Source organism: Dermochelys coriacea, chromosome 3 (genome assembly GCF_009764565.3).
Source record: "Dermochelys coriacea isolate rDerCor1 chromosome 3, rDerCor1.pri.v4, whole genome shotgun sequence".
Lineage (NCBI taxonomy): Eukaryota > Metazoa > Chordata > Testudines > Dermochelyidae > Dermochelys > Dermochelys coriacea.
The window spans coordinates 59,832,432-59,844,840 of record NC_050070.1 but is presented as its reverse complement, the minus strand read 5'-3'; the positions used below and the strand labels follow the sequence as shown (position 1 = coordinate 59,844,840).

The 12,409-nt window shown below is 36.3% G+C and overlaps 1 protein-coding gene across 1 annotated transcript in view; it reads left to right on the top strand.

Annotated features, from left to right (window-relative positions):
- The window catches only part of FILIP1 (filamin A interacting protein 1), a 158,871-nt gene extending 150,564 nt beyond the window's left edge, over positions 1 to 8,307 (top strand). The window contains 1 exon segment of the mRNA XM_043510526.1: positions 6,929 to 8,307. Within this exon segment, the coding sequence (XP_043366461.1) occupies positions 6,929 to 6,969 (41 nt within the window). The 3' untranslated portion in view covers positions 6,970 to 8,307.
- Positions 8,308 to 12,409: the final 4,102 nt, after the last annotated feature.

Sequence of the window (12,409 nt, the reverse complement as noted above, 5' to 3'; positions counted from 1 at the left end):
AGGTCTGTAATCAAGTGACCGGAGAGATTAAAGCATTCTCCGATTGTTTTTTGAATGTTATAATTCTTGACGTCTGATTTGTGTCCATTTATTCTTTTACATAGAGACTGTCCAGTTTGACCAATGTACATCGCAGAGGGGCATTGCTGGCACATGATGGCATATATCACATTGGTAGATGCACAGGTGAACGAGCCTCTGATAGTGTGGCTGATGTAATTAGGCCCTATGATGGTGTCCCCTAAATAGATATGTGGACAGAGTTGGCAACGGGCTTTGTTGTAAGGATAGGTTCCTGGGTTAGTGGTTCTGTTGTGTGGTGTGTGGTTGCTGATGAGTATTTGTTTCAGGTTAGGGGGCTGTCTGTAAGCAAGGACTGGCTTGTCTCCCAAGATCTGTGAGAGTGATGGGTCCTCCTTCAGGATAGGTTGTAGATCCTTGATGATACATTGGAGAGGTTTACTTGGGGGCTGAAGGTGATGGCTAGTGGCGTTCTGTTATTTTCTTTGTTGGGCTTGTCCTGTAGTAGGTGACTTCTGGGTACTCTCCTGGCTCTGTCAATCTGTTTCTTCCCTTCATCAGGTTTGTACTGTAGTTGTAAGAATGTTTGATAGAGATCTTGTAGGTGTTTCTCTGTCTGAGGGGTTGGAGCAAATGCGGTTGTATCGTAGAGTTTGGCTGTAGACAATGGATCATGTGGTGTGGTCTGGGTGAAAGCTGGAGGCATGTAGGTAGGAATAGCGGTCAGTAGGTTTCCGGTATAGGGTGGTGTTTATGTGACCATCGCTTATTAGCACCATAGTGTCCAGGAAGTGGATCTCTTGTGTGGACTGGTCCAGGCTGAGGTTGATGGTGGGATGAAATCATGGTGGAATTCCTCAATGGCTTCTTTTCCATGAGTCCAGATAATGAAGATGTCATCAATGTAGCGCAAGTAGAGTAGGGACATTAGGGGACAAGAGCTGAGGAAGCGTTCTTCTAAGTCAGCCATAAAAATGTTGGCATACTGCAAGGCCATGCGGGTACCCATAGCAGTGCCGCTGATTTGAAGGTATACATTGTCCCCAAATGTGAAATAGTTATGGGTGAGGATAAAGTCACAAAGTTCAGCCACTAGATTTGCTGTGACATTATCGGGGATACTGTTCCTGACGGCTTGTAGTCCATCTTTGTGTGGAATGTTGGTGTAGAGGGCTTCTACATCCATAGTGGTCAGGATGGTGTTTTGAGGAAGATTACTGATGGATTGTAGTTTCCTCAGGAAGTCAGTGGTGTCTCGAAGATAGCTGGGAGTGCTGGTAACGTAGGGCCTGAGGAGGGAGTCTACATAGCCAGACAATCCTGCTGTCAGGGTGCCAGACAGGTGAAAACACCATCCTGGCCACTATGGATTGGAATTAATTTGCAAACTGAATACAATTAACTTAGGCTTGAATAGAGACTGGGAGTGGATGGGTAATTACACAAAGTAAAACTATTTCCCCATGTTTATTTCCCCACCCCACCCCCCACTGTTCCTCAGACTGTCAACTGCTGGAAATTCTTGTCAACTGCTGGAAATGGCCCACCTTGGTTATCACTACAAAAGTCCCCCCCCCCCCCCGCTCTCCTGCTGGTAATAGCTCATCTTAAGTGATCACTGTCCTTTCAGTGTGTATGGTAACACCCATTGTTTCATGTTCTCTACGTATATAAATCTCCCCACTGTATTTTCCACTGAATGCATCCGACAAAGTGAGCTGTAGCTCACGAAATCATTAGTGAGTTCTTATTATTTCTAATGTATCAGAGCTTTTTCAGCAGATGTTCTAAACATAATAACATGAAGCTAAAAGTTCATTATAACAGTAAATGCGGAGCTAAACCAAAGCTTCCACTCAGTTAAAAATAGTAATTTTAAATGCTGCAAAGTAGATGAGCCTCCTGGTAATGTGGCATGATACAGTAATGAACTATAGATGGCTTAAGCCTTCTTTTTCAGAGCTTTTAAAAAGAAACTAGGTCTTCCTAACTTAAGTGAGTATATATATATATATGGGACAATAGTCTAAATGTGCCTGCCTTGAAAGCAGCATCTGTTTTGGATGGGATTTGAGAGACTACTTTATCTAAAGAAGAAATTATCAGATGGAACTGGATATCCAGTGCCACCACAGCATACCTAGAATTGGAGAGGAAAACTTAGAACTACCACTTGTGGAGTTATCAGGGTGAGAAGGAATGCAGCAACACCAGACGAAACAGAATTGACAAGTCAGACTAGTATTTTGAGGATTCAGTAGCAGATCCCACTGCCAGGACCAGACCAGAGAAAAATCTCTGATCCACAGCCAACCTAGCAAAAGGTCAAGGAATCAGAATCAGTCAAAAGGGTGTTTCTGAAACTAATCTGGAAAAAACCCCCACAAACAAACAAAAAATAACAACTTGTGAATATTGGTAGGAAAAGACTCTGAAAACATACTAATCTTGTTTAAATATTAGCAAGAAGAGGGTAGGTCACAACTTACAAAGGTCTCAAAAGGAAAGAAGGATAAAGTGTAAGGGTTGATGTAAGCCAAAGGGTAATGTAAATTATTTACTAAATATTGACGTGTACGAGTTTATTTGAGGTTCATGGAAATGAAATATTTTGTATAAGCTGGAGAAAACTGTATGCCTAAAACTACTTATGAATATCTGTTTTAAGTTTAGTGTGTATCTTTGGTTAAAAAATAAGGTGAGTTCAGCATTTTGTAATATGTTTTAATTTACTTGAAGTTTGCTACTCTAAGTAGAGAATGGGCAAGGAGGGAATTGCAAAACAAAAAAAAAAGGCTTGTAGCACAAAAGTCTTAAAAAGTTGAACCGTAGCTATCTTGATCATACAGTTTAGAGTGCCTTTTCCTTTGAAGGTAGAAATCTAGGTACTGACTACAATAAGATAAGTCACTCAGCACCTTAAAAACTTTGTCTAGTGAAAGAAGCATGACTGTTACAATAACTCTGTCTGTGAGAAAAGTCACAGAACAATGAGTCAGGTTACATCACAAAAGTGTTCCAGCACCTATGTGTGGAATTAAGGACTTAGTAACTTCCATAACTGAATTTCCCTGTATTTGATTTTAAATCTGATCCTTAACACAAGTTTTCTACTGGATTATATAGGGCCAGATGCTGTCACCCTTACTCATGCTAAGTACAGCTTGCTCATGTGAGTAGTCTCATAGCCATAAACAGAAATACGGATCTAAGTGCTGCTCAGTGTGAGAAAGGTTGCAGAACTTGGTTCATAATGACATGCAAGCTCTAGTCTAAAGGTTTTCTTTCAGATCTTAAAATATGCTAAGCAACCAATATCTTGACTTCTTATGGCCACCTTGATCATTAGTTGTTTACTCTTTTCGTTTTGTGATCACAGTCCTTCACTCTTATTAAAAAAGCAAATAACGTTTTGTGACTTTTATAAATATGACCATACAGAATGTACATGACAGTATTTAAACTTTAAACCACTTACTTGGTGATTAATATCATGTGCATAATCTCTAAAACAGCATTGGTCTGCAAAGGTTCATGCCAATTATAGACTAAATACCAGATTATTACCTAAAACATATTAAACGTGTTTTCAGATCCTCTCAAGGTTAACACTAATGTTCAGTGACTGGTCAGAATTTCAAGAGCACATCTTTAAAGAGGGAAGGCTACCGTCCTACCATGTTTCATGTTTTCAACACTGGCTACAATAATAAGGATGGTTTTCAGACCAATTATATGTTCCTATCGCATATCAGTTGCTGACATCACTAAGTCAGTTTGAAACCTGTAGTGTGCTGGCAGTAATTTCTATGAGTTCATCTTTTAACTTGTTCTCATTTAGGGGAATGTTTTTCTCTTCCATCTGTGTGAGTAATTCTCATTCCCTTCAACTGAGCTCTCCCAGACAGAGCTCTTTCTAACATATGTCATTATAGATGTTGACTTCACTTTAAAACTGTCTTACTACTTGGTCTCTGCTTGTCTTTGGCTTTTTGGAAAGGGTTAACTACTTCCAAATTGGGATCTATCAGCTGCAGGAATAAAACCATGTAGGACCATGTGTGGGTTTATTTTATTTTATTTTTTGGCTTCTTGCAAGATAGAAGTATGAGCAACTCCCCATATTAAAAACTCTTCTAAACATGATTTTAAAAGTTCAGAAATAGTTATATTGGTACATGATGTTCCACTTTTGTCACTGGGACTTACATTGTCTCCAGTACATCTTTTTGTATAATTTGGTTTATCCATTCATGTAAATTGTAAAAAGAAATTTAATTTAAATTTCAAATGTTAAAATGTCAGGTGATTTGCTTTTATTATCAGAATTGGTGAGACTTCATGCAAATTGTTCGCTATGGGCCAGATTCTAAACTCATTTACAACAGTGTAAATGCAAATAACTACAACGACCTCTGATTTACCCCAATATAATTTAAATCTGAATTTGGTCCTATCCATACAGATGTCTTCATTTAATTTTATCATTAGAGTAAATTAATTAAGTTTTGTTTCTTTAAGTAAATGTATAGCTCATGGAAGCTGTAAAATTTATAGTCCCAGAAGCATTCTCTCTAGCCATTGCCAGATTATTCCTACTCACTGTGCCAGAATATATCAGGGATGGCCAAACCATGGCTCGCGAGCTGCATGCGGCTCTTTTACAATTAAAGTGTGGCTCGTGGAGCCCCTCCAGGCCCTCCCTTCTCCACCTACCAGACGAGGCACAGGGGGGCGCTTGGGACCTTTGCCTTGCAGCAGGGTGATTGGATAGGGGCTTCTGTCCAGTGAGGAGGGGGGTCTTGGGACTTCAGCCCCATGGGGTGCACCTACTGGGACTCAGGGCTCAGCAGGAGCGGGCTGAAGCCCCAAGGCCTGGCAGATACCTCCCCTGGGGCAAAAGCCCCAAGCCCCAGCAGGTGCGCCCCGGCTCTCCAATTTCTGAAGATTGTTGTATGCGGCTCAGAGTGTCAGTAAGTTTGGCCATCCCTAGGTTATATCCTATGAAAATTTTAGACAAACACCTCTTTGGACATCTATTTTAATAGCAAGAATACATACATTACTACAAAGTCAAATGTTAGAAGGGGTGAGGCATAAGAGAAATTAGTGAACACAAGTATACACAATGTATGAATTCTTAATCCTCTCTAGTCTCTGACCTCCTCCTGCATACTTGTTATGTTTGGTCTATAAGAGGAAGACTTTGATTTTGAAAGCTTACTATAGTTACACTGTTCAGTTATTAATTGGACCTTACAAGGAAGAAACATTTTTTGCCTACCAAATTTTTGTTTTTAAATTGTAAATTTTTGTCTTCAAACTCTGTCTATAGATATATAATGTATATACTGGATATTAAGAACCATTTTCTTAAAATAAGCTCATGTGACTCCCACTGAAATTAATAGATGTGTTTGGAAATGAATAAAATTTGATGTTAAGCAAATACAGCTTTTACCTTGCTTCATATTCTCCAAGAACCTGAAGTTATAAAACTGCATTGGTCGTGAAGGTTAACTTTTAATACAGTTTATTCTTCTTCTTCATTATATTCATTATTCAAATGTGGGAGGAAATATAGACATGTATGGATGGAGAAACCTATGTAAATGGTAAATTAAATGTAGAGGAATACAGCTGATTGGGAAATTCCATTGTTTCACTTGTGTTCCCACATTCTCCTACTTGTTGTCTTAGCCTTGTTTTACCATATGAGTAAAATAATGAAAATATGCCATCTAATGGTAAGGTTCTGGCATAAAGTGTAAATGAAATATTTGAATATTTTTCTGTTTTAAAATTACAATATTGTACAACTCCCACAATCAAACATTCTACATTTTTTTTAAAAGGTGAAGCATAGGCACATGTTAATAAAAGTGGTAAGGATACACTGAATTTATATTGCATATCTTGTAAATGGCTTTTGAAAACAAGGAGGGGAAGACAATCACATAGTTATATAAGAAGTTTCAACTATAGAAATAAATGCTTTTGGAAGGCACATCATACTACATTTCAAATGTCTGATTGCAATTTTATCATTTAAAGCCCACAAAAATTGTTTCTTTAAAGCTGCACTGCATATTGAAATTTACATTTATGGTTAAACTCCAATTTAGTAAATATCATCTTGGGCGCAATGGAAACACATTACTTTAGACCATAAGACAGTTAATTATTTAATATTTGTTGTGGTACTACCAAAAGACTGATCAGGATCAAGGACCTCTTATGTTAGCACAGTACAAACGTAAGCTCTTATCTTGCAAAGTCTACACATAGCTTTATACATTATGTGTGAAATCCTGGCTCTGTTGAAGTCAATGGGAAAAGTACCATTGACTTCAGTAGGGCCAGGATTTCACTATGTGAGTGGTCCCATTTAAGTCATTTAGACTACTTGCATCCTTGAAATGAGCATGCAAGCAAGTCTTTAAACATGTGAGTTCAGTGACTTCTATGGGACTACGGAGTATGTAAAGTAATTTTGCAAGTAAATCTTACATGAACTGTGCTTAGGAGGACAATCAACCTATGAAGAAGAGGGAGAGAGACAGTCAATATGCACATTTTATAGACATATTTTAGTTGAATTACTTTTTGTGTATAATGACAGAGAGATGGTCTGAGCATTGAACTTGGAATCTGAGCCTTCTGAGTTCTAATGCTGGCTCTAACCCAGACTCCCTCTGTAGCACTGGCCAGGACATTTCTTCTCAGTCTCAGATCTTTATATGGGAATAATTGCTACCTCCAAGGAGTGTTGTGATGTTTAATTAAATCGTTAAGAGTCTCTGAAGATAAAAAAAGCACTATATAAATGCTAAGTCCTATTAACTTTATTAAAAATTACCTGTATTTCCAATTATATAATAGTAAATGTTTTGCTCTTCTCTCTTAGAAAGTGTCATCATTCATCAGTTACGCATGAACTCTAGATGAGATACCATACCCAATGTATTCTATATGTGTGCACTTCCTCTCCACACCAGTTGGATGGATCACTGTTGAAGCCCTCTACCACTATCACCATGGTCTCCTGTGCTACTGATCACTGACAGAAGTTTTTTACTGCTTCCATTGGATTATTATGATTATTTGTAGAGTTTTTAAAAATAATGGCCTTGTTGATATTTTGAAAATATGTAGAGAAAGAGAAAAGCAGTTATGGTGCCCACTGAATGTTACTCTTATTTTGCAAAGCCTAAGGCACCTGCTTGATTTGGTTTGGTGGTGTTTCCATATAATTTATTTTTATAAAACACTTTAATGTAACTTTCCCCAAACCTTCCAATCGCTAAATGGCATGTTAATTTGTAGAATGTACTGTCAAAATTCTTAGTGTTTGATTGATATTTTTGTATTAAAGACAGGAAAGAACGTTTAAATTTTAATCTGAACAGTGCTTTCTTTATTTTTAACAGAAGTATGCAACACATTTTCCTGCCACCATATGAATATGAGACTAAATGCTCAAAGGACTGCCATAAAGGGTATACTGGTATACAATTTTTCTTGCACTGTGCAGAGGTTCAGCATAAAACTGAGTACTAACAAACCAAAGCCCTGAAGTACTACCTGATTTTAAAGATTATTTTTAAACATTGTAAACCAGTTTTCACTAAGCTGTGATTATTATTATTTTACAATGTGTTTATTTCTGCCTGTACTGAAAAAAGTCAATTTTCTTCATACTGTAACAAATAAATTTTCACAAGAATATAAATGTAACGAAGTGTTTGGATTATGCCACAAATGTCTAAGGCTAACAGTGTTGAAGTTAATCTTGTTTGTTTTATTTTATAGTAAGTACTACTGATAAAAAAGGAATTGTATGGTTTTTGTAGTTGCCATCTTTAGGCTGGTATTTCATTACAGTATCACAGTGCACACTATATGCATTCAGATATTGTCAGTACTATGAAGAAAGATCTATCATCTGGCAAATTTAATGATGCCACTGTTTCTAACTTTGAGTTTTCACTATGCTATCAAATATCACATCTATATAAGTATAAGGAAACTGTATTGTAAAGATGGCCAAATGATCATATAACAAGACCCCATGTATGCCACTGCAAGGTGCACTTAAATTTTCCAGCAATGGCCCTTCCATGATTGATGCTGCATTCTGAAGAAGCATAATGAGAATTCTGTGGCAGCTACATTTGAATTAAAAATGGATTTTTAAATGAATTATATATGAAATTGAATAGAACCTGTATGGTATCCCTCATGCTATTTATTTTTTATAATAAATTCATTTTATTTTAAATTTTCCCCACATTTTTAGTTTCCAATTTGCTGCAGACTTTTGCATTATTAGTGTATAATGGTACTGTAAAGCTGCGGGAAAAATTGGAAGATTTGGCAACTGAATGCAGGACTATTGGGGCATTTGGAGAGGTGGCTTGAGATTGGGGATAAGCATATTAATGAATCCTTTTTGCTGAAATGATCAAAAGTGAAATAGTTAACAATTATGACATTTTAAATTTGTCAAAAGTAGATGTTAACATCTCACTTAGATTTTAAGAAGCAGATAACCCATCTGGCTGTCTGCAGACTTGAGAAGTTAACATTACATTTGGTTTATAGTCATTCCGATCATCTTTGCAAGGTTATTTCACAACAATTGAAACTGGATTTTTTTTTTTTAAGGCAAAACTTTATTCTGGAGTACAATTCTGCAGCAAGGCTGGGGCGGGGGGAATTCTGCAGCAAATTCGACAGCTGCAGAATAGCAGGAGCATGCTTGTCCCTTGTATATCTTATTGACAACATTTTAAAATTCAGTTTTATGTGACAGCTTGGATCCAAGTTTCCTGAAATCCTAATATTCTTTTGTTCTGTATAAACTTTTTATACAGAATTCACTTTCACTGGGTATAAAGTGCTGATATAGTAATCAATATGGGAAAGTTATAATGACATCCAGAATTTACATAGCATATTTCAATTTCCTTACACAGACTGAGGAATATTGATTTCCTGTGTAAAACAGGAGTAAGACTGGTGAATCAGACCCACTTATGTCCATTGATGTCTATGAAGTTACACCAGCACAAAATGGGAATTATCATAATGATGAACCAAGCCCATTGCCTTAAAAAACATTACCTGTGAATGAATAATCAACTGGGATAAGAACTGGCTTGACTTAATCTATAATGAACCTGACAGCTATATGAAACGTAACACAACACTACTGAAATTGTTTCTCTGGGTTTAAAAATAGCATAAATGTCTCAATAACAGTAGAATGAGTTTTTCTTTCCACTCCATCTAGATTAACAAAAAATCTAGTTATGGTATGTGTGAAGAAACATTTTCCTTTTGTTTTTAGGAACACTCGTCCCCCGATCCGACCCATCCATATTCACACTTTTAAAAGTTTAAAAAGTTAAGCCAGTGTTTAACAGAAATGCATTTATAGTTTATTTTATCCTAATCCGTTTTTAAAAATATTTTGGATGAACTGTCTTACTTATCTAAGAGGGAGACTGAGAGCACTGGCCAAAATAAAACACCATATAGATAGGTACTACTTATGCTTTTCTATATGGAGTGGAATTATAAAGTTTGACAGAACTGGCATGTTGCAAGCAGCTCTAAAACAACAAATACCTTCTGGTTGAAAATCACACCTGTGCAGAGAGTCTTCATATGGAGGGTAACTTTAACTTTCTGTGAATTAGTATTATTGACTTCAAATGCAACGTAATTCAGATTTGATCGTGACTTCAAAATATGAAAAATTAGTCTGTTTCGGGGTACGTTGAAAGAAGTCTATTAAAATATATTAAAAAAATGATTTTCTATACATGCACTTTTTAAAGGAAATAATCATGATGTTTTCAGATGAAGCCATGTACATGCCACACTGAATCCATAAATAGCAACAATATTAAAAAATGAAAAATTGGTGAAGAACATGATCTTCTTTAGAAGCCCTTATAGTCAGTCAGATCCTTTAAATAATTGTTAACATGGCTTTACGTGAGGAAATACAATGGTTCAAGTTTTTTTTTTTGAGTGGGACTAAACTAAACTCTTCAGTTCTGCAAACACAAATCTTCCTGTTGAAGTCAATAGCAGTTTTACAATTTATGTCTCCCAGGGCAGCATTGGACTTGAAGGGGAACTAAAATTAGAATATTTATTGTATAAAATCAGAAATTACCAGAAAATTACATAGGTGCATTGACCACTCCATCTTCAACTGTGAATTCCCTGGTTTTTATCTATTTGTCACAATGTTAACATTTTTTAAATAACTGACTTTGTATTAATGTTTGTTTTTACTTAAAAGAACGTTGTAGGTTCATAAATTTCAAGTATTTTATAACTAGATAACTTTTATTCTCCAGCAGAGTTTGGGTATTTTATATTATACTTCAGTTGGTTTAACAGCATACAGTTGTATCTACTAAGTTCAAGTTTTATTTTGATTATATTAATTATAGCTTTAATTATTCATATATAATATAAATGATTACTTTAATTATTAATTAATCTTAATTATTTATTATAGCTTTGTTGCTATAAAGAAGTTCATAATGTGATGGAATAAATTCTTGCAGAACCTAAGAATAGCCATACTGGATCAGACCCATCATCCATCTAGGTCAATATCCTATCTTCCAACAGGGGCCAATGCCAAGTGCTTCAGAGGGAATGAACAGAACTGGTAATCATCGAGTGATCATCCCGTCACCCATTTCCCAGCTTCGGGAAACTTCAGAGTATGGTTTTGCATCCCTACCCATCCTTGCTAAAAGCCATTGATGGCCTTTCCTCCATGAACTTATCTAGTTCTTTTTTGAACCCTCAATTTCGGACCTCACAACATACTCTGGCAAAGAGTTCCATAGTTCCAAAGAGTTCCAAGGCATAGACTGTGCCTTGTGTAAAGAAATCCTTCCTTTTGTTTTAAACCTGCTGCCTACTCATTTCTTTGGGTGACCCCTAGTTCCTATGTTATGTGAAGAGTAAGTAATGTTTCCTTATTTACTTTCTCCACACCAGTCATGACTTTATAGACCTCAATCATAGCCCCCCTTAGTCATCTTTTCCAAGCTGAAAAGTCAGTTTTCTTAATCTCTCCTCATATGGAAGTTGTTCCATATCCCTAATCATTTTTGTTGTCCGTTTCTGTACTTTTTCCAATTCCAATATATCTTTTTTGAGATGGGGTGACCAGAACTGCACGCAGTATTCAAGATGTGGGCATATCATGGATTTATATAGAGGCCACATGATATTTTCTGTCTTGTCTACCCCTTTCTTAATGATTCCCAATATTCTATTAGCATTTGTGACTGCCGCTGCATACTGCGTGGATGTTTTCAGAAAACTAGCCACTATGACGCCAAGACCTCTTTCTTGAGTGGTAACAGCTAATTTAGATCCCATCATTTTATATGTATAGTTGGGATTATGTTTTCCAATGTGCATTATTTTGCATTTTTCAACACTGAATTTCATCTGCCATTTGTTGCCCAGTCACCCCTTTTGTGAGATCTCTTTGTAATTCTTAGCAGTCTTCTTTGGACATAAATATCTTGAATAGTTTTGTATCATCTGCAAATTTTGCCACCTTCTCACTGTTTAACAGATCCTTTATGAATCAGTACTGGCCCCAGTACAGACCCCTGGGGGACACCACTATTTACCTCTCTCCATTCTAAAAACTGAGCATTTATTCCTACTCTTTGTTTCCTATCTTTTAACCAGTTACTGACCAATAAGAGAAAAAAGCTTTTTCAGCCTCAATGGGATACACAGATTTTAAGAAGTATACCACATGGCAAGCTTCTTAAAATTTTATTATTCCTATACATACATTGTCTCTTTCATATACACCCAAAAATTAATTTTAATTTTCAAATGTAACTTAGTTAAAGACTGGTAAAGAATGTTGAAATTGATACAGCTATAGTCTTCATTTCATCAAAGACTAATTAACAAATGAAACACATTAAGGCCCCAGTCTTACACTGAGCTCTGCATAGGTACAAGAGATCATTGATAGGCTGGGATGGAGAAAAGGGGTTGGGGGAAAAGGAATACTGGTGTGTGTACATTTTTTTTAAAAAATGTATATATTTCCCATTTTCTATCCAAATTGCATAATGCCCTCCACAAAGTAAAACTGTTTGAGGGAAGCAGTTTATCACCACTATGTGAAATTACATGTGATATTTTATTTTTGCTTCCTTAAATGCGATTCCCCCAATATAAAATCCTGGAATAATATCAATCTGTGACTCTTATCTAGACACATTGTACTCCTTTGACTATACCTATATATATACTGAAATTCATACAACTCTACTAAAGTAGATGCAGTAGTATCTATCTACACGTGTTTATTTCAGTA